General features: G+C 45.8%; 1 protein-coding gene across 5 annotated transcripts in view; it reads right to left on the bottom strand.

The window, feature by feature from the left end:
• Positions 1-22,830, bottom strand: part of adisspb (adipose secreted signaling protein b) — a 153,015-nt gene that overhangs the window by 14,610 nt on the left and 115,575 nt on the right. For all 5 annotated transcript variants that reach the window (XM_078554656.1, XM_078554647.1, XM_078554640.1 and 2 more), the window contains one exon: positions 16,068-16,190. In XM_078554656.1, coding sequence (XP_078410782.1) covers positions 16,068-16,190 — 123 coding nt within the window. The remainder of the gene's footprint in view (positions 1-16,067; positions 16,191-22,830) is intronic.

The raw sequence follows: 22,830 nt of genomic DNA, 5'->3' as shown, positions 1-22,830 counted from the left end.
CAGCTCCCATTTACATTAATGTCAAGGAGATATAATAATGTTATTGGAAATTATTTTTAAAAATAGAGTTCCAGTGGAGTCTGTGTCTATGTGTGTCTTAATTGGATTAAAGCCAGCTAGTTTGGGTGCTCTGATGTATGGTAGTTTTGAGATGTTAGTTAGGTCAACGTAAGGAGGATAGAAGGTAAAGTGTAAATTTCCATTTGTTAAAACACCATTTAAGACTGAGGGTGAAATCTTACACCTAGCTAGGAGATGCCAAGCAATTTGCTTTTTTTTTTTCACCTAATAAAATTGGTGGGATGAAAGGATGTTATTGTTAGAAGAGGCAAAGTTAAAAGCCTACTGATACAATGGAAAATTTACAATGTTGGGAAACTAGGAGAATGCGCAATGAGTATCGATTTTAACTCCAAGTTGCTGGGAGGAGAGACCAGAGAGGGGAGTTTCAGGGAGCAATGAGCGTCACCATCATCGGCTTATGTCAAAATATTTTTGACAATTCATCAGATTATTCTGCGTTTCAGTGGCACTGACATGACGGGCTGAATGGCTTCCTCTTGTGCGTTATTTCCTGTGCACACTGTCTCTCCCCCATCACGCTGGCTGAGACGAAACTCAGCACAGAACAAGAAGTGAACCTAGGACCATCCTGTTCTGCTAGGCCCGGAATATCATCAGATATTACAATTTTCTAACCCAGTGTTGGGTTTATACAGGATTCTGCCATATAATCTGACTGCCCTTAGGTAAAAGCAAACAATCCCACTGAGGTGAATGTAAAAGATCCTGTGGCACTAGTTTGAAGGGGAGCAGGGGAGTTCCCCACTGTGTCTGGGCCAATATCTATCACTTAACCAACATCAGCTAAAAAACAAGATTATCAGGTCATTGTCCCATTGCTGTTTTTGGGAGCTTGCTGTGTTTTAAACTGTTTCTGTGTTTCCTACAATAGTGACTAAGCTTCAAAAAAAAAGACATCCCAAGACTGACAGGTGCTATATAAATATAAACCTTTCTTTCTATTATAGGATACCACCACACTTACAATTATATCCGACAATACCTCCACGTAAGGGGGTCTCAATTTAACACCTCATCCAAAGGATGGTATCTCCAACGGTACAGCACTACCTCAGCACTGAGCCGGGCAGAATGTCAGCCTAGACTTAGTTCTTATGTTGCTGGAATGGGACTTGAACCCATAATCTTCCCACACAGGACAAGTGTGCTGCCCAGTGAAACAGCTGGATTGCAACAGGACATGGCGGTTCATCTCCAAACCCCTCCCCCACCCCTTTTAAAAATGTATTCTTTCATGGGATGTGGGCGTCACTGGCAAGGCCAGCTTTTGAGGCCTAACCCTAATTGCCCTTGAACTGAGTGGCTTGCAAGCCCATTTCAGAGGGCAGGTAAGAGTCAACCACATTGCTGTAGATCTGGAGTCACGTGGGCCAGACCAGGTAAGGACGGCAGATTTCCTTCCCTGAAGGACATTAATGAACCAGATGGGTTTTTACAACAATCAATCATAGCTTCATGGTCACCATTAGTGGGACTAGCGTTCAATTCCAGACTTTTATTAATTGAATTTAAATTTCATCAGCTGCCATGGTGGGGTTTGAGCCCATGTCCCCAGAGCATTAACCTGGGCAGCTGGTTTACTAGTCCAGTGACATTACCACTACACCACCATCTCCCCAAACCCTCCGACAATGCAAAACAATGAGCTCAGGTCAACTATGCATTGTGGTGACATCTGAAAGTTGGCTAACGTTGTCATCAATCAGCCCATATTGTCGTATTTGGAAAGCAACAATGATCTGCATTTGTATACACATTAAGCCTATTCAGAAAGTGCATTCAAGGCATAGCACTCATGGTGTGCAGATGTTTGAATTCCTGCCAACACTTCTCTAATTCCCTAGGTTGAGAAAATAATCCTTTATGTTTATTTCCTTAATCGCCACTTGGGTTGAGCAAGTTATTTCTATATATCTCTGAATCTCCATTAAACTAGATTCTGCTTAATGCAAATAGGTTCAGTTTTTGGCAAGGGCTACGGAGATCAGTCTTTTATCATGGCCTTTATATCTCTGGGAGATTGGTTAGAATCCTGATCAATGGGAAGATAATCTGTAAGCGCCTTAGGGTGCGGGCATTCTTGATCCAGTTTGTCACGGATCAGTTCACAGAACACAATTCTGCCATTCCCATTCGGTTCCCATCAAACCCAACTCATAGCCATTCCTTCCTAGGAGTGGGTTCAAGCATCTCTGGACATGTGACTTTAGCACAGGGCGCTTCCCAATGTTTAATAAATCCAGATTGTAAGACAATCGAATCCGACAAACTAAAAATGGATGCAACATAATCCTTCCACTGTGTTCAACTCAGTCTTTTATATATGCAATGTCTCTAAACATGCAGAAAATTAAATCAATTCACCTTTTTCCCTGGGTAGAAATGAAAACTTCATCTAATCTTTTGATCACGACTTGCTCTACAAATTGTTAAGGAAAAATTTTTGGTTCTTCAAGTGTTTGCGAACAAGGTCCCCAGAACTGAGATAGTTCCAACAAAACACCAGATGCCAACTTGTTTACCATCCTGGACTATTGTCCCACTTCCTATCTCCCAAGACTGTGTTGGCTATCTCGTCTCACAATGTGAGGGCGAAAAAGTAGTCAACAGGCGAAAACCACACAGTCTGTGCCTCAGCAGAAGCTGAACTATAGCGCGGGCTGAATTGTATCACCAATCTCAAGCCTAAAAAAGTCCTTGGAATGAACAGCCATTTCATTATTCCTGGTCACAGTCCAATCCACAAGCCATTTATAGGCAAAAAGCAAGCAAAAAAACCTTCATTGCCTGAGATTAAATGAAATCCTAACCAAATACACAATTAGGGTACCTTACAATGCAAGGTATGGCTGGCTACATGCCACTTAAATCTTACAACTCATCATTGCTGCTGGCTTATTTTTGATGTCAACATACCGAGGGACATATAAAAGAATGTGCTGTTGTGAGGCATTCCTGCTTCATCAGCTAAAACTGGCCCCGAGACCAGCTCCCATGACAGACGATTAACAACTCACCTTAGCTCTTTTCCCCAGTCACAACCTAAAACTGAAAAGTACAATGGTACTCCTGGGCATTCCTCTCAGTTCAAGTTAATGCAGCTTGAAAATCTCACAGTTCTGCTTCACTAAAATTCTAATGACTCCGGTGAAAATATTTCAACAGAACCGAGTTTTCCTTGATCGTATTGTGTTTGTAACTGCCTTTGGGTCCAATTATCAGCTGCTTTCTGACAAAAAAAATGTAGAGGACTTAACGTAATCACCATACGTTTTTATTTTTAAAACATGTTTTTAAATGCGGAATCCAGGTAATACCTGGATAACTGTCAATATTATATATTTTTTAAAAATCACAGAACAAAACATATGAGAATTTGGTGGCTTGGTGCTAATTCTGGTACAGTGCGCCTTTTGGCATCTGCAATTATTGACACGTGATGTAAAAAAAATGGCACTTGACAGTTCAGTGAAGCTAGTTCTCTAATTGGTGACTGAAACCAGGAACATCTCATGTTCATCACCAATCTTAATGTCACGTTGAGAAAGGGTCCAATAAAAGTCTGTTGTGCTTGGACTCAGTGCTCAACAGCCCACCAAAGTTGATTTCATATTTCAGTTTATTAGTCACAGGGAAAGATTCCATCCCAAAGGGGTTCTGCACTTTCCTTGGGTAGCAATGGTAGCATTTTCAAAGTGCACCAGCCCTTGCCCCTGTCCTTTCTATGTTTCTTCATGTCTTCCCACCCTTATGCCACCCTGCGTCCTTGTACTCTTCAAATGTACTCCATTGTTGCCAACAATGTGGTGGAGGCGGACTCAATTGTTGCTTTCAAAAGGAATTGGATAATCATCTGAAGAGAAAAGGATTTGCAGGACTACAGGGAAAAGGTGGGTGAGTGGGACTTGCTGAGCTGCTCTTGCCGGGAGCCGGCCCATCACAATGGGCCAATGCCTTCCTTCTGTGTTGTAAAAGTACTGTGGTGCTTTGATAAATCCTGTCTCCATGGTCCAATTTGGTGGTATTTTTCATCTGTATGTCCCCATTCCAGTTACTGCATTTTGAGGTGATATTTTAAGAGAGGGATCAATTGTTTCACAGGATGTGTGTCGTTGGCAAGGCCAGCATTCGTTGCCCATTCCTAATTGCCCTTGAGAAGGTGGTGGTGTGCCGTTATGACCGAGGAAAACTCAGTTCTGTTGAGATATTTTTACCAGAGTCATTGAACCGCTGCAATCCATGTGGTGTAGGTACATCCACAGCACTGTTAGGGAGGGAGTTTCAGGGTTTTTATCCAGTGACAGTGGAGGAACAGCGATATATTTCCAAGTCAGGATGGTGAGTGGCTTGGAGGGGCACTTGCAGGTGGTGGTGTTCCCATGCATCTGATGCCCCTGTCCTTCCAGATGGTAGAGGTCATGGGTTTGGAAAGTGCTGTCGAAGGAGCCTTAATGAGTTGCTGCAGTGCATCTTGTAGATGGTACACACTGTTGCAGCTGTGTGTCATATGAACATTCGAATTAGGAGGAGTAGGCCACTCGGCCCCTCGAGCCTGCTCTGCCATTCAATAAGATCATGGCTGATCGGAATGTGACCTCAACCTCACATTCCTGCCTACCCCGGTTGCCTTTCACTCCCTTGTTAATCAAGAATCTATCTAGATCTGCCTTAAAAATATTCAAAGACTTTGCTTCCACTGCCTTTTGAGGAAGAATTCCAAAGACTTTCAACCCTCAGAGACAAACTTTCTCCTCATCTCTGTCTTAAATGAGTGACCCCTTATTTTTAAACAGTGACCCCTAGTTCTAGATTCTCCCACAAGAGGAAACATCCTCTCCACATCCGCCCTGTCAAGACCCCTCAGGATCTTAAAAGTTTCAAATAAGTTGCCTTTTACTCTTCCAAACTCCAGTGGATTCAAGCCTAACCTGCCCAGCCTTTCCTCATAAGACAACCCACCCATTCCTGGTATTAGTCTAATAAACCTTCTCTGAACTGCTTCTAACGCATTCACATCTTTCTTTAAATAAGGAGACCAGCACTGCACACAGTATCCCAGATGTGGTCTCATCAGTGCTCTGAATAACGGAAGCATAACCTCCCTACTTTTGTAATCAATTCCCCTCACAATAAATGATAATATTCCATTAGCTTTGTGTGTGTCGGTAGAGGAGGGAGTGAATGTTTGTGAATGGGGTGTCAATCAAGCAGGCTGCTTTGTCCTGGATGGTGTCAGGCTTCTTGAGTATTGTGTGAGCTGCGCTCATCCAGGCAAGTGGAGAGTATCCCATCACACTCCTGACTTGTGCCTTGTAGATGGTGGACAGGCTTTGGAGAGTCAGGTGAGTTATTCGCCGCAGAATTCCCAACCTCTGACCTACACTTGTAGCAGCAGTATTTATATATATGTTTATAAAATTTATTCTTTCATAGGGTGTGGGTGTCGCTTACAAGGCCAGCATTTGCTGTCCATCCCTAATTGCCCTTGAACTGAGCAGCTTGCTGGGCCATTTCAGAGAGCTATCAAGAGTCAACCACATTACTGTGGATCTGGAGTCACATGTAGGCCAGAGCAGGTAAGGTCAGCAGATTTCCTTCCCTAAAGGACATTAGTGAACCAGATGGATTTTTACAAAATTGGTGATAGTTTCATCGTCACCATCACTGACTTTAGTTATCAATTCCAGATTTTATTAATTGGATTTAAATTGCACATACTGCTGTGGTGGAACTCGATCCTGTGCTCCCAGAGCATTAGGCTCGCCCTCTGGATTACTAGTCCAGTAACACTACCACCACGTCACTGTCTCCCCCACTCCAAAGGCTGGTCCAATTCAGTTTCTGGACAATGGTAACCCCCAGAATGTTGACAGCGGGGGATTCAGTGATGATAACGCTATTGAATGTCGAAGGGTGGTTGGTAGACTCTCTCTTGTTGGAGATGGTCATTGCCTAGCACTTGTGTGGCGCGAATGTTACTTGCCACTTATCAACCCAAGCCTGAATATTGTCCAGGTCTTGCTGCATTTGGACATATACTGCTTCAGTATCTGAGGAGTCGTAAATGGTGCTGAACATTGTGTAATCAACAGCGAGCATCCCCACTTCTGACCTTATAATGGAAGAAAGATCATTGATGAAGCAGCTGAAGAGGCTGGGCCTAAGACACTACTCTGAGGAACTCCTGCAGTGATGTCCTGGGACTGAGATGATTGACCTCCAACAACCATAACCATCTTCCTATGTGCTAGGTATGACTCCAACTAGTGGAGATTTTTCCCCCTGGTTCCCACCAATTTCAATTTTGCTAGGGCTCTTTGATGCCACTCGTTCAAATGCTGTCTTGATGTTAAGTGTAGTCACTCACACCTCCCTCTTGAATTCTGCACTTATGTCTATGTTTGGACCAAGGCTGTAATGAGGTCAGGAGTTCAGTGACCCTGGCAGAACACAAACTGAGCGTCAGTGAGCAGGTTATTGCTGAGTAAGTGCCGCTTGATAGCACTGTCGATGACCCCTTCCATCACTTTGCTGATGATCGAGAGCAGACTGATAGGGCGGTAATTGGCCAGGTTGGATTTGACTGCCTTTTGCATATAGGACCTACCCGGGCAGTTTTCCACATTGCTGGGTAAATGCTAGTGTTGTAGCTGTACTGGAACAGCTTGACTTGGGGAGCAGCACATTCTGGGGCACAAGTCTTCAGTACTATTGTCAGAGTGTTGTCAGGGCCCATAGCCTTTGTAGTATCCAGTACCTTCAGCCATTTTTTTGATATCATATAGAGTGAATCGAATTGGCTGAAGAGTGGCATCTGCGATGCTGGGGACGTCAGGAGGAGGCCGAGATGGATCATCCATCCAGCACCTCTGGCTGAAGGTGATTACAAATGCTTTGGCCTTGAATTTTGGTGGGCTCCCTCATCATTGACAATGGGGATATTTTTGGAGCCTCCTCCTCCAGTGAGTTGTTTAGTTGTCCACTACCATTCACGACTGGATTTGGCAGGGCTGCCAAGCTTTGATCTGATCCGTTGGCTGTGGAATTGCTTAGCTCTGTCTATCACATTCTGCTTCTGCTGTTTAGCACGCAAGTAGTACTGAGTTGTAACTTCATCAGGTTGACACCTCATTTTTAGGTATGCTTGGTGCTGCTCCTGGCATGCTCTCTTGCACTCTTCATTGATGATAATGGCTTCAAAAGTATGGGACGAAAAGAACAACAAAGACTTGCATTGATACAGTGCCATTCACGACCTGCAGACATCTCAAAGCGCCTTACAGCCAATCAACTACTTTTGACGTGTAGCGACTGTTGTAATGTTGGAAACACAGCAGCCAATTTGAGCAAAGCAAACTCCCACAAACATCAAGGCAGAATGACCATACAATCTGTTTTTGTGATGTTGGCTGGGGGGGTAAATATTGGTCAGGACACTGAGGAGAATTCCCTCGCTCTTCTTTAAACTAGTGCCATCGGATCTTTTACATCCGCCTGAGAGGGCATACAGTGCCTCAGTTCAACGAGTCACCCGAAAGGCAGCAGCTCCAACAGTGTGGCATTCCCTCAGTAATGCGCGAGAGTGTCAGCCTAGATTTTCATGCTCACGTCCCGGAGTGGGATACAGACCCACAACATCCTGATTTAGAAACGAGACTGCTATGCACTGTGCCATGGCTGACAACAACGTCCAAGGATGAATGGAGGTAAGTAATGAGCCCAGATCGAAGAACAGAGCGAGAGCAGCAGCAAGGGAGAATGGGTTGATGATGCCTGGGTTGACCATATTGCAAAATGTAGGAGTTGGGGGATTGGTTTTGAAGAGTAAATGGTAGGAAGGGCAGAGGGTACAGGCCAGGTTTAGAGCGATGGGGGGCAATGAGAGTTTAAAGGGCAGTGAAGAAAATGTGTTGGAGGAAGCCCCCTGATGAGGTACAGAAACAAACCAGCCAAAAAGTCCATAAATTTGAGCTTATCCAAAACATTGCTGCACCATATCCTAACTTTCATATGTTCACCCATCACCCCTGTGCTCGCTGCTCTACACTGACTCCCAGTCAAGCTACATCTCGATTTTAAAATTCTCATCCTGGTTTTAAAATCCCTCTAAGGCCTCATTCCTTCCTCTGTCACCTCCTTTAGCCCCGACAACCCTCCAAGATACCTGCTCTCCTCTAATCCTGGCCTCTTGAGCATCCCCAGCTTTAATCACAGAATCACACAGTACAGAAGAGGCCCTTCGGCCCATCGAGTCTGCATCGACACGTGAGAAACGCCTGACCTACCTACCTAATCCCATTTACTTGGCCTTGAATATTAGGACGTACCAAGTGCTCAATCACTACACCATTGGCAGCTATGCATTCAGCCACCTAGGCAGCTCTGCAATTCTCCTCCCTTGAGAAGCTCCTAAAACCTAGCGCTTTGACCAAGCTTTTGGTCGCTGGTCCTAACAGCTCCTTAACTGGCTCTGTGTCAGATTTTTGTATAATAATGCTCTTGCGAAGCATCTTGGGGCATTGCACTCCATTAAAGACACTAGACAAATGCAAGTTACTGTCCCTCTTCCTCATCCTTAATGCTTTGAGAAAATTATCTAACAGAAAAAGCCGCAGTGATTTATACCTTGTGACTCACAATAAGAGAGCAGCAGGGCCGCACTAATCTAATGCTGTACTTCCCACACAGGTTGCTCAATGGCCTCTCATGGTTATCTTTCAATAGCTCTGTTACAAGCTGATAAGGTACTTAGTGCTCTGCACGGTATCAAAAATGATGCTAGAGTGACACAGAGCAGACTTCTGGCTTGATAAAAGAAAAGCAGTAATGAATTATAATTCCCCAGGCGCTCTGATGAGCGTTGCTGCTCTCTGCAAGTGGGAACAGTCCTATAAATCACCTGGTTATGCAGCATCGGCACACTGTATACAGCAGCAGCCGCTGTTATTGCCACATACAAGCTGGGACTCTGTGATTGGACCTTCAAAGCGCCAAGGCTTTGACTCTGCAATTGCCAGTGCAGGCCTGGGAATCCCAGAATCAGACATAATGTCGCTTGCTTCATTGCTGCTGGGTCAAAATCCTAGAACTCATCTATCCAGCGGCAGAGTGCGAGTATTGCTGGAAAAAAGTGATTTTTTTTTCTGTCGAAGTTTTTTGTTTTGCACTCATCAGGACAGTTCGCAAGGATACCAATGTAAGGGAAGCAACAAATTTAAACTGTATCAGAAGAGAGCGCTGATTGCTTGGCAAGTGGACTCTGATTGGTAGATGAATTGCCATGGATGATGCACCAGTTTATGGTGACTGATAGTTACCTGCCAAGCATTGCTTGAAATTTAACCCAGGCAGCTTGACTCTGATTGGTCAAGGTATTGCCCTGAGAATGAACCAGGCCTCGATAGCGGGTTTTCACGCCGTATCGTCCCAAACTTGCCATATTATTTATGCGTTCCCGGGAAACACGCTGTTTCGATGGTGGGCGGGCTGTCATTCGCCTGCCTGCCATCACCTCGCCGCTTCATCACGCCAGGCGCCATATTTAAAATTCAGCCATGCACACCACATCTCAGTGCTTAAAGCCCACAATTGCTGCGGGGAAGATGTCCGTGAAAGGCAAAAGGATTTCAGCCCCCAGGTTCAGCAATGTGTCACTGGGACGCCTTTTGGATGCTGTGGGTGCCCGCCGGGATGTCCTCTGCCCCCCGCTCTGGCTGCTGGATGGGCAGCGGCGTGACAAACCAGACTTGGGAGGTGGTGGCAGTAGTGGTCAGTGCCAATGCCCTGCAAAAGAGGACAGCCACCCAGTGCCACTACAGGGTGAATGGCTTCATTTGTTTCGCCAGGGTAACATGCTCTTCTCATCACTCTCAACTCACACACTCACAAACCCATCACACATCTACAGGGATCTCACACCACAAGGGACAACACCACTAACTCTCACACACACCCTCACAACTCCATCAGGCTCATACCCTCTCGAGCTCACATCCTCATCCTGTCCATGGCTCCACTCACCACACAAACATTCCACACAGCGCCATGTCTCCTGCTCACACTCTCTCCATCTGTTTTCATGCAGAAGAAGCCTGCTCACATCAGCAGGGAGAGGTCCCATACTGTGGGGGTGGAGTGGTCCACATTAGGCCTCTCACTCACTTTGAGGAGTGTGCCATCGCACTGACTGGTGAGGATGTGGACCATGCCTGCGGTGACGGTGAGGTCGGCAGCAAACACCCACCTGAGGATCCTGCACCACATCATCCCTCCCTCAATGCAACTGTGAATATTCTCTCTGCTGATTTTGACTCTGCTCCCACGCACTAATTATCTCTACTTCGGTTCACAGGGAGCTCTGCCAAGTGACCAACACCCTCAGCCAGCCAGTCCCTCAGCTCCATCCACGTCCTCACCTACAGCCAAGAGGACTCCTCCTCCAGTGAAGAGGTGGAAGTAAGCAGCCTGGAAGACCCGTCACCGCAGAGGGAGAAGCCGGCCTAAAAGTGATTTTGGAGGGAGAAGTGTGTGTGTGTGTGTGTGTGTGTGTGTGTGTGGCAGGGCCTTTCGGAGCCCCGTGCAAGCTCTCTCCCACACACAGGGATCCTTAACGTTTCACACTCATCTCACTGTCCTGAGCATTTTCAATGCTGCCTGTTGGGGTTCGCTTTCAGTTGTCCATCTGAGCTGATCTGCATCTCCGCCCACCCACTGATCGTACTCCCATGCAGCACCCTGTTCCCACCCACCATGACTGTCGTTTCACTTTCGATTTAGACAGCGTGGTGCTAATTCAGTTTTACTTTCGCTCCCCTATCCTTTACCCTCCCCCAGTCACCCATTTCCTCTCCCCCATCACAGTTGACATCCCCAACATCACCTTCCACCTCCCCTCCATTACCTACCAGCCCCAACTCTTTTCCTTTGGGGATGACCAGGTGAACATGCACATTCCCTTCCTTCCTGAAAATCCCACCTCCATCCACATTCACCTCCCCAAACTCCTCCTTCTCACCTCCAGGGTCTGTGTCTGCCACCGGGTCCCCATCAACCACCCTCGCTGTCCCTTCTATTGCTACCATTGAACCCTCACCCTCCCACCCTACCGCCACACTCTGCCTGCGGTCATTCTCACCCTTCCTCCACACCACGCCGACCTCAATTCGCTCCCCAGGAGGCAGGCATGGACCTGACCGAACCTTCCCGTGCATGTTCACCTGCACATCTCCCCTTCGCACCCCTGGAGCCCCTTCCCCCAGTCCTTTCACCCTCCCGGACTCCCCCTCATCCCCCACTTAGTCCCTCCCCCTTCCTGACTCCTTCCTCCACCCTTAGTCTCTCCCCCACCACCGCCGGACTCCTTCCTTCAGCCTTACCTCTTCCTCTAGTCTCACTTCTTCCTCCACCCTTACTCCCTCCCCTTTCTGCACCCATTCCTCCCCCCGGACACCTTCCCCTCTCTGCACCCATTCCCCGCAGCCACCCTCCCCTCCCCTCTCTGCACCCCTTCCTACCACTGGACACCCTCTCCTCTCTGCACCCCTTCCTACCCCTGGACACCCTCCCCTCGCTGCACCCCTTCCTACCCCTGGACACCCCTCCTCTAAGGATTCCTTCCCTTGCACCTCCCACCCTCCCTTACATCTACCTCCCCAATTGCCATCTTCTGCCCGTTAACCCCTCCTTCCCCATTCTCCCTCTCCCCTCCCACCCTCCCCGACACCTTCCTTCCCCCCAACACCAACCTCACCCCATCCTCACAATTTCAGTCTCCTCCTCCCAAACTCACCCCACCCTGACACCACCATTTTCCCCATTCCTAACCTCACGCCTTCCTCACAACTTCATTCACTCCCCCCTCCACAACCTCACTCGACTCTAACTCCTCCATTATCCTGCTCCCAGCCTCACCCCATCTTGACACCTTCATTCCCCCCTCTCAACCTCACACCCCCGACACCTCTTTCTCTCCCAGTTGATCCTAGCCCTTCCTCCTCCATCCCCTCGACCATCACCTGTTGTGAGCATCAACGGTGACTATGCAACTTCCCTGAGCTGCTTTGCAGCAGAGCCATGTCCATGAGAATGCACCCAGCATGCCATGGATGTTCCTCCAGTGTGCCATTGCTGTCGGGCTCCAGCATCTTCTGCTCCTTGGACGTCTGCGATGTGAGCAAGGCCCTGACAGTAAGTCCCGACTTCTGCGTGTCACACTTATCAAGACGTGTTCTGCACTGGTGTGTTTGCCCCCAAGTTGGGCAGACGATCCAGCAGCGGGGAACAATTCTGATGGGCAGGCCTAATAATATGTTGACGTATTACAATGAGGCTCCTGACGTCCGATGGCGGGAAACGCGGCCTGCCATCGACGGGCTGAGCGGGCGATCGCAAACTGGTTTCATGTCGTCGCCATACTGTCCGCTCACGCCACTGAATGCGCCCGATGCTGGTGGGCACAGAAAATCCCGGCCAGTGGGTGCAAAAGAGATTTACTAGTGTGGTACACAATGAGGAATTCAGCTATGGAGGTGGGGGGGAAGAGTGGAGAAGCTGGAGCTGTTCGCCTTAGAGCAGTGCAGGTTAAGAGGTGTTCAAAATCTCAAAGGGATTTGATAGAGTAAATAAGGTGAAATGATTTTAACCAGGGGAGCAGAACCAGGGGTATCAGTAACCAGAGGACACCGGTATTTAAAGTGATTGGCAAAAGAACCTGAGAACCGACATGTGAAAATATTTTTTTTTGTACAGCGAGTTTGTGATCTGGAATGCACCGTCTGAAAGGGTGGTGGAAGTAGATTTAATTGCAACTTTCAAAAGATACAAGAACACAAGACATAGGAGCAGGAGTAAACCATATGGCTTGCTGAGCCTGTTCCGCCATTCAATTTGATCATGGCTGCTCTTGGGCTTCAACTCCATTTTCCCACCCGCCCCTCAAATCCCTTAATTCCGAGGGACCAAAAATCTGTTCATCCAGCCTTAAACGTATTGAAATGTAAATTAAATGCAATTGGATGGATACTTGAAGGAAATAAATTTTCAGGGCTCTGGGGAAAAGCAGGGTAATGGGACAAATTGGAAAACTCTCTCAAAGAGAGCTGGCACAGGTTCAATGGGCCCCCTACTGTGCTACTTTTGACTGCATTGGTTCAAGAAAGAGCCTTACCGCCACCTTCTCAAGGATAGCTAGGGATGGCAGATAAATGCTTCGCCTTGTCAGTGATGCCCATGTAAAGGGAAAGAGTCAGTACAGTTTACCGAGCTTTCTTTTTTGGGGATATTAAGAGTGCAGGAAGGTTCTGATCGATACTTTGCTGGTCTGTGTGGATGGTAGTGGAACTCTTCCCGCATTTTAGGCACCTATTTCAGAATCAAACACTCCCAGTCAGATGCAGTACGCACAGTTAGATACAGAAAAAAAAACTCTCCTCTACTCTGTCTTACTCAGGGCTACTAAAAGCAGCCAATTAGTCAATCATCCCATTGCTGCATTGTTAGTTATTCTTGGTATCTGGGTTACACATGGCAAGACCAAGCTTACTGCTAATTCGTAACTGCCTCTCTCTACTGTTGTCCAGCTGGGTGGAAGTGCACTCAATGGTTTCATTCTTATCTGTGTAATCAGAATCAGAGTATCACATTCAGTGGCTTCTCTTCCCACTCCTGCACCATTATCCCTGGGGTCCCCCAGGGCTCGATCATTGAACCTCTCCTATTTCTCATTTACACACTGCCCCTCGGCGACATCATCCAAAAGCACAGCGTTAGCTTTCACATGTACACTAAAGACACCCAGTTCAACCTCATCACAACCTCGCTCGATTTCTCCACTGTTGCTAACTTGTCAGACTGCTTATCTGACATCCAGTACTGGATGAGTAAAAATTTCTTCCAATCAAACACTGGGAAAACTGAAGCCATTCAGTCCCTGCCCCAAACTCTGCTTCCTAGCTCCTGACTCAATCCCTCTGGCGACTGTCTGAGATTAAACCAGTCTATCTGCAACCTTGGTATCATCTCTGACCCCTAAGATGAGTTTCTGACCTCATATTCACACCATCACAAAGATTGCCTTTTTCCACCTCTTGTAACACTTCCTGGCTTTGCTCTGTCTCAGCTCATTTGCTGTTGAAACCCTCATTCATGCCTGTTATTCTCTAGATTTGATTATTCCTATGCACTCCTAGCTGGTCTCCCACATTTTGGGGAGGCGATGGCATAGTGGTATTGTTGCTGGATGAGTAATGCTCAGTAAGGAGTAATGCTCTGGGGACCTGGGTTTGAAACCCACCATTGCAGATGGTGGAATCTGAATTCAATAAAAACCTGGAATTGAAAGTCTAATGATGACCATGAAACCATTGCCAATTGTTGTAAAAACCCATCTGGTTCACTAATGTCCTTTAGGGAAGGAAATCTGCTGTCCTTACCTGGTCTGGCCTACATGTGACTCCAGACCCACAGCAATGTGGTTGACTCTTAAATTGATTCTTGACTCTAAACAAGGGCAATTAGGGATGGGTAATAAATGCTGGTCTAGGCAGCGACGCCCACATCCCATGAATGAATTTTTAAAAAAATTCTACCCTCCATAAATTTGAGGCCAGTCAAAACTCTGCTGCCCACGTCTTAACTTGCACCAAGTCCCGTTCACCCATCACCCCGGTGCTCCCTGACTTACATTGGTTCCTGGTCAAGCAATATCTTGATTCTAAAAGTCTCATCCTTGTTTCAAATCCCTCTGGGGCCTTGACCCTCCCTATCTCTGTAATCTCCTCCAGCTCTACAATCCTCCAAGATATCTGCGCTCATCTAATTCTAGCCTTCTGAGCATCCCCAATTTTAATCGCTCCATCACTGGTGGCCGTGCTCCCAGCTGCCTGGACCCTAAATTCTGGAATCCCATTGAGTCTATCCCGTTCAGCCAGATTCAGCAAATAAGCAACCTGACCACCTATTAAATTAACACTTTATTTGCACAGCGACTCTTCTCTTGTAACGCTCATTGTTGAGGGTGCCCACGGGTTGACTTAACTCAACAAGGTTCTAAACTAATTCTTTGCATTGAAGTAGTCACAGCTCAGTTCAAAAAGGTGCCAGGAGTCAGGAACAAAACTGAATCAATCACACACGGTTGTTTGGGTTTTGAATTAGGTAGTTTGGCTCCTCTCTCCAGAACTCAAGCCTCAGCAGTCAACTGACAAATCATGCCATCTTTTGAGACCGGAAGACACCAAGTTTAATTGCACCTGGCTTTAAAATTTCTCACGTGGCGTGACTGCATTTTAAAAGGGCCAAGCCAAAACTGGACGGTGGTACTTTGTTTCTATTATACGACAACAAAATCAATTGTAATATTCAACTATTCAATGGAGTTCAGGAGATCATCAATCGTGCAAAGCGTTTGGTGCCTTTCACTCCTGGAATAAGCTCAGACATGGAATATCAGTAAGGGAACCTTCTCTTAGAACTTCCATCTGCCTCGCCAAGCTGACCAGCTTTTCGCACAATTATGCTCCTGCCATGATGCACTGCCCTCGCTCATTTACCTCTCTCTCTTCTTCAATGGGTAGTCAGTCACTTCAAAGTGACGATAACCACATACGTGAGAACCAGGCAAACTCTGCAGTATTTGTGGGAGCAGCTCCGCAGATCAAACAGTCACGCATGTTGATGGCCACACAAACTGTACATCTATTGTCCTTCTGTGATGTTGCTGGTTGGCATTTGTGCAACAATATTTCTCTTCAGCTGCCGACTCAGGCGGTTTTCAAGTGTTTGGCTTGCTGGGATTTCCAAGACCACGTGATTTTTTTTTCTCTCTAAATTGTTGTTCGATTGCAGCACATTTTTCAGCCAGAACGTGACACACAAATTTCACTGCACTATCAAAAAATTACGAACCTTGAACATTTCTCGCACACCAGGTGTTGTGTAAGATATCCTGTCTCGGGGAGGAACAAGAGAAAGAGCACCACACTTACCCAGGACTCGTGCTTGCAACGTAACTTTTACAGAGGCATTATTGTTGATCTTGTTGGTCATGATCATTTCCTCTCGGATAACCCCTTCCTTGTGGGCAATGTACTCACACTTAACTCGGTAACCTGTACGGGAGGGGAAAAGGTCATTACACAGCAGAAAGGTCAAACAGAGCCCAAGGAGCTTGGTCCTTCAGAAATATCTGATCTCTCAATAACAACTGGCCTTTATATATTAATGTAGCCAAAACATCCCAAGGCTCTTTGTAGAAGCTTTATCAAACAAAGATTAACATCGAACCACACAGGTGGCCAAAACCTTGGTCAAAGGGGTAGGTTTTAAGGATTGACTTAAAGGAGGAGAGAGGTAGGCAGGTTTGGGGAAAGAATGTTAGAGTTTCGGGCCTGGGCAGCTGAAGGCATGGCTGCCATTGTTGGAGCAATGACAATTGCAGATGAGCAACAGAACAAACATTGGAGAAATGCAGATGTTTCGGAGGGCTGTAGGGGAGCTCATTTTTATTTGCTCACAGGATGTGGGTGGCGATGGTAGGCCAGCATTTATTGGCCATCCTGAATTGCCCTTGAGAAAGGTGGTGAGCCGCCTTCCTTAATTGCTGCAGTCCATGTGGTGTAGGTACACCCACAGCTGTTCGGGAGTTCCTAACCTACAGGAGGTTACATAGATAGAGGGGGGATGAGGCGCTGTGGAGAGATTTCAAAACAGGGAATGAGAATTTTAAAAATTGATGCGTTTCTGGACCAGAAGCCACTGCAAGCCAGTGAGCACAGGGGTGAAGGGTGAACGGGACTTGGTGCAATTAGGATTTGGGCGCCAGAGTTTCTCAGTAAAGAACTACTTTACGCCTGTGTTACACATGTTAATCGTCATGGATTACCTACATGAGCCAATCAATTCTGCATTCAGTGAAGTGGCGTGAGAACACGACTGTCCCCTGTATTTCAGTGGCTAACTACACAATCTAAGTGTGTGACTGAATCCTATAAGGCTCCATGATCGATCTGTCTGCTATGTTGGTTGATCACAATTGAGTGGAAGTAGCAGCAAGTCCCTTAAAACGGGCGTGGTATTCATCCATGGGTCCCATAACTATTCACTGTCAGTTTGGTTCATTTAGTAGTATCCTCCCTTAAGGAATCATCGAACCTGAGCCTCAAATCAAACTCCAAAACTGAGCACGAAATCTAGGTCAGCACTTCCAGTCCAGTACTGATGAAACACAGTCTTGCCAGAGGCACCATCGATCAGCCGGGACGTTAAACTAAGGCGTTGCCTGCCTCAGTTCATCTAGATACTACGTGGGCACCACACCCCAAAGATATATTTACCTTGGATGGAGTGCAACGTAGATTTAGTAGATTGACACAGCGACTCCAAGGGTGAAGCTACGAGGGGAGACTGAACAGGCTACAGCTGGATCCCTGGGAATTTCAAGTTTAAGTGGTGGTTTAATCCCAAGTTTTTAAAATATTAAGGGGAACAGCTAGGGTAGACAGAGAGAAATTATTTCTGTCCGCTTTGTCAGGAAGAATAGAAAATCAGCATATTATTTAAATGGAGAGGGGCTGCAGAACCCTGCAGTACAGAGAGACCTGGGTATCCTTGTACATGAATCACAAAAAGTTACTATGTGGATACAGCAAGTGACGAGGAATGCAAATGGAATGTTGGTGTTTACTGCAAAGGAAATGGAATATAAAAGCATAGAAGGTTCGCTGCAGTTATATAGGGTGTTGGTGAGATGACATCTAGAGTACTGTGTACAGTTTTGGTCTCGTTTTAGTGTAGAGAATGTTCATTCGACTGATTCCCTGACAGGAATATGCTGTCTTATGAGGAAAGGATGCAACCCTGTCCATTGGTGTTTAGAAGGTTGAGAGGTGATCTTATTGAAACGTATAAGATCCTGAGGGGGCTTGACAGGGTGGATGCTGAGAGGGTGTCTCCCCTTGTGGGAGAGACTATAACTAGGGGACACAGTTTAAAAATAAGGGGTCTCCCACTTAAGGCAGAGATGAGGAAAATCCTTTTCTCTCAGAGGATCGTGAGTTCTCTTCCCCAGAGAGCAGTGGGGGCTGGGTCAGTGAATATTTTTATGGCTGAGTCATATAGACTCTTGACTGACAAGGGGGTCAAAGGCTTTAGGGGGTAGACAGGAAGGTGAAGGCCAGAATCAGATCAGCCATGATCTTATTAAATGGCGGAGCAGGTTCAAGAGATCAAATGGCCAACTCCTGCTTCTGACGCGGATGTTTGTAAGCTAGCCGGGGAGGCTAGGGGCATAGTCTCAAAATCAGACTTTTCAGGGGTGAAATTAGGAAACACACAAGGGTCATAGATATTTGGAATTCTCTTCCACAAACATGCTAGATCGATTGCTAATTTTAAAAATGAGATTAGTAGATTTTTGCTAACCACAGGTTTTAAGGAATATGGGGAAAAAGGCAGGTGTATGCAGTTAGTTCACAGATCAGCCACGATTGCAGTGAATGGCAGAGCAGGCTGAAGGAGGCTAAATGGTCCCCTTCTGTTCCTTTGCTTCTAAACATGCTGAGCCACTAGTTGAAGAAGAGCAGTCAATTCTTCTGAGGTCCTAACCAACTTCCCCCGCCTCAAGCAACATTATTAAAAAATAGACTGATTGGTTATATGTTGCACTGTATTCATTCACTGGATAGCACTGTACAAGAGAAAAAAGCAGCATTTGCTTATGGAACAAGTGATTGCATTTCTAAGTAACGTGTGTGAAGCACTTTGAGAAGTTCGAGGGAAGCTGGTAAGTCCTCTATAATATGGAAAACAAAAACAGAATTACCTGGAAAAACTCAGCAGGTCTGGCAGCATCGGCGGAGAAGAAAAGAGTTGACGTTTCGAGTCCTCATGTCCCTTCAACAGAACTGAGTAAAATTAGGAGAGGGGTGAAATATAAGCTGGTTTAAGGTGGGGGGGGGGGGGGGGGGGGGGTGGAGGGAGAGAAGTTGAGGGGGGGGTGGGTGTAGGGACAAGCAAGCAGTGATAGGAGCAGATAATCAAAAGATGTCACAGACAAAGGAACAAAGAGGTGTTGAAGGTGATATTATCTAAGAGAATGTGCTAATTAAGAATGGATGGCAGGACACTCAAGGTACAGCTCTAGTGGGGGTGGGGTGGAAAGACTGACAGGGCATTACAGGTGTAGATTTAAAAATAATGGAAATAGGTGGGAAAAGAAAAATCTAGATAAATTATTGGAAAAAACAAAAGGGAGGGGGAAGAAACGGGAAGGGGGTGGGGATGGAGGAGGGAGTTCAAGATCTATAATATATGGGTTTAATATGGCTCTATAATATGGGTTTATTCTTTCAATCACTTTGTGCTGGTAAGGGCAAGGGCCTCAGATGGAGGCAGGTGATGCTGCCCCACTGGGCCTGTCCAGCTTGCTTAAGAAAAGGCTTTGGCACCTGGGAGAGGCAGTGTGAATGAATACTCTCCGGAAGGGGGAAATCCATTGCTGTGCAGCATTGTCTCAGTTAGATTTTATGTGCCATAAATAATTCAACAGCCAATAAAACTCTCATACTGTCTCAAATGTATCAGTCTGATATGTTCTTTAATCGTAACCAACAGCAGAGTTAAATCATTTCTGCCACTTTACCATAATGGTCATTATACTGGTGCACGGCAAAAAGCGGGTGGAAATGGGACCAGAAAGGAAACAAGAGATGGCGTGAAAGGCAATAGAAACTTTCGCAGCAGCTGCTCTCTGAGAATATGGGAGCAGTGATGATGATCTGAAATTTTCGAACTCAATGTTGAGTTTGGAAGGCTTAATCAAAAGACGACGTCCTATTCCTCGAGCTTACACTGAACACTGAACTTCATTAACGCCTTTGGCCTGCACCATCATCCCCTTTATTATGTAATCTCTCCTGCCTCCCATCCTGGTCCACAGCTTTCCATTTGTTCTTTCCTGCCCTCCCTTGTTCCCTGTCTCCATATTTGCTTAGAACTTGTTACATCTCTAATTTTTCCCAGCTCTGACAAAAAGTCATCCGTCTGATAGGATATCTCTGTCTCGCTCTCTCTCCACAGATGCTGCCTGACCTAAGTATTTTTCAACTATTCCAGATTTCCAGCATCTGCAGTGTTTTATCTTCTGAATTCAAATCCCACCAAAGGCAGTTTGAGGATTGTAATTCAGTTTTTAAAAACGTAGAAATAAAAAAATATTGCTGAGAAAAGAGTCATGTTTTCGAAGCTTTTCCACTCATCAGGACAAGCGCAAGAATGCCAAATTTCAAATGATCACAACAATTGATACTACAGGAGAAAGGGTTGCTGATTGGTTGGCAAGTCAACTATGATTGGCTGAGGTGTTGCTATGGAGAAAGTAACAGGGAACAATAGGCTCCCCAAACTCCCAGGTAATTCCAAAAAGGCACATGGCTTGAACATATTCCTTCTGTTTGCACATGTAAGGATATACGTCACTTCTAGCAAGTGTAAATGAGCTACATTATGAGCTCGGCAGATTATCTTAAATTGGTTGTTAGTGTGGCTATGTGTACACTCAGGATTGTTCAGCAAATGCTGCCCAATCACGGAATCACATTTAGGAGCAGACATTTTGTTTCGAGCTTTTCAAACATGGGCTGGTTGTATACAGTCTGAACTCTGCCTATTACGAGCACCCAAAGAAAAATGCTGTTTGATTTGTCAAATGCTAAGACGTACAGACCGTGTACACAGCATTGCACTGGCACCGAAATTCATACACAATGCTGCTCAATTGTGTGGCAGGTTGAATAACTAAATTAATTTAATCAGTTGAGTTCATAACATGGCTCATTTATGCTTGCTAGAAGCGACATACATTCATTCACAGAAACTGGTCTCTCCGAACAAAAGGAATATATGCACCTGTTCTGAACTACCAGGGAGCTTGGGGAGCCGAAATTTCCTGTTGCTTTCTGTATGGCAATGCCTTGCCAACCAATCAGCATGCCTGTAGTATGAATTGCTGTCATCATTTGAAATTTTGCATTCTTGCATTTGCATTCTCACACCCATACCCTGTGTCTCTCTCTTCTCAGCATTATTCAAATTCTGTACTACTAGGCAAATGTTTAAATACAAAAATGTTGGTACCAATAAAAAGAATGAGGAAGCTGTCAAGAATAATATAAAAACCCAAATGGTTCACCAATAATACTTAGGGAAGGAAACATACCTCCCTTATCTCATCTGAACTATTTATAACTACATCTTGTTCTCTGGCTCTAGCAAGTTGTATAAAGCTACGCCAAAGATGACAGCAGTTCAAGAAGGTGGCCTACCACCACCTTCAGGAGAAATAGGAATGGGGAATAAACGCCAGTCTTGCCAGCAAGACCCACATCCTGATAACGAATTTTTAAAATAAAGTGATTCTGCCTTACATCCATTGAGGTGAACCCCTAAAGTAGGGTGACACTTCATTTTGGATCATAACACAAATTAAAACACATCAATGGATCTAAGTGACTCTTATTATGCCTACACTACTGCACCTTTCACCTTTCTCTGGAATAAAGTAACTTAAAAGGGCAATTAAGGATGGGTAATAAACACTGGGCTAGTCAGCAACACCCACATCCCCTGAACGAATACTTAAAAAGAATTGAGCTGACCTTCACTGCCTCTTGCGAGAACGTAAGAAATTGGAACTTCGAAGCTGCTTCACCTTTCAATGTAACCGTGGTTGATCCATCCCCCTTAACTCCACCTTCCCATAATATCCCCATATCCCTTAATTTGCTGAACCAAAAATCTCTGTCTAAATATACTCAATGACTGAGCTTCCACAGCTCTCTGGGGTAGGGAATTCCAAAGGCACAAAACACTTTGAGCAAAGATATTTCCCCCTCATCTCAGTCCTAAATGGCAAACCGATTCTCCGAGGTTGTGGCTCCAGATGCCACAGCCAGGGGCAACATTTTCTCAGCATCTATCCTGTCCAGCTCCCATAGGAATTTTGTACGTTTCAATTTAATCATCGCTCATCCTTCTTAGATCCAGGGAATATAGGGTTTGTCTGCTCAATGTCTCCTCATAAGGCAATCACCTCATCCCAGGAACCAGCCCAGTGAATTTTTGTTGCACTCAGTCCAGGACAAGTACATACGATTTAGGAGCAGGAGTAGGCCATTAGGCCCCTCGAACCAGCTCCACTACTCATTAAGATCATGGCTGATCTGATTGTGGCCTCAGCTCCACATTCCCACCTACCCTGATAACCTCTGACTCCCTTGTTAGTCAAGAATCTTTCCAGCTCTGCCTTAAAATTATTCAATGACTCCGCCTCCACTGCACTCTGGGGAAGAGAGCTCCAAAGGCTCATGACTCTCTGAGAGAAAAAAATTATCCTCATCTCTTGCTTCAAGGGGAGATGCCTTATTTTTAAACTGTGTCCTCTAGTTCTAGACTCTCCCACAAGGGGAAACATGATTTCAGCATCCACCCTGTCAAGTCCCCCGAGGATCTTATATGTTTCGGTAGGATCACCACTCATTCTTCTAAAACTCCAAAGGTTACAGGCCCAGCTTATCCAACATTTCTGACGAAGACAACCCCTGCCCATCACAGGAATCAGTCAAGTGAACCGTCTCTGAACTGCTCCTAATGCAATTATATCCTTTCCTAAATAAGGAGACCAAAACTGCACATAGTACTCCAGATATGGTATCACTAACGCCCTGTATAACTGTAGCAAACATGCCTACTTTT

This window comes from Cetorhinus maximus, chromosome 1 (genome assembly GCF_964194155.1).
Source record: "Cetorhinus maximus chromosome 1, sCetMax3.hap1.1, whole genome shotgun sequence".
In the NCBI taxonomy this organism is placed as follows: domain Eukaryota; kingdom Metazoa; phylum Chordata; class Chondrichthyes; order Lamniformes; family Cetorhinidae; genus Cetorhinus; species Cetorhinus maximus.
This window is presented reverse-complemented; position numbering and strand designations above follow the sequence as displayed.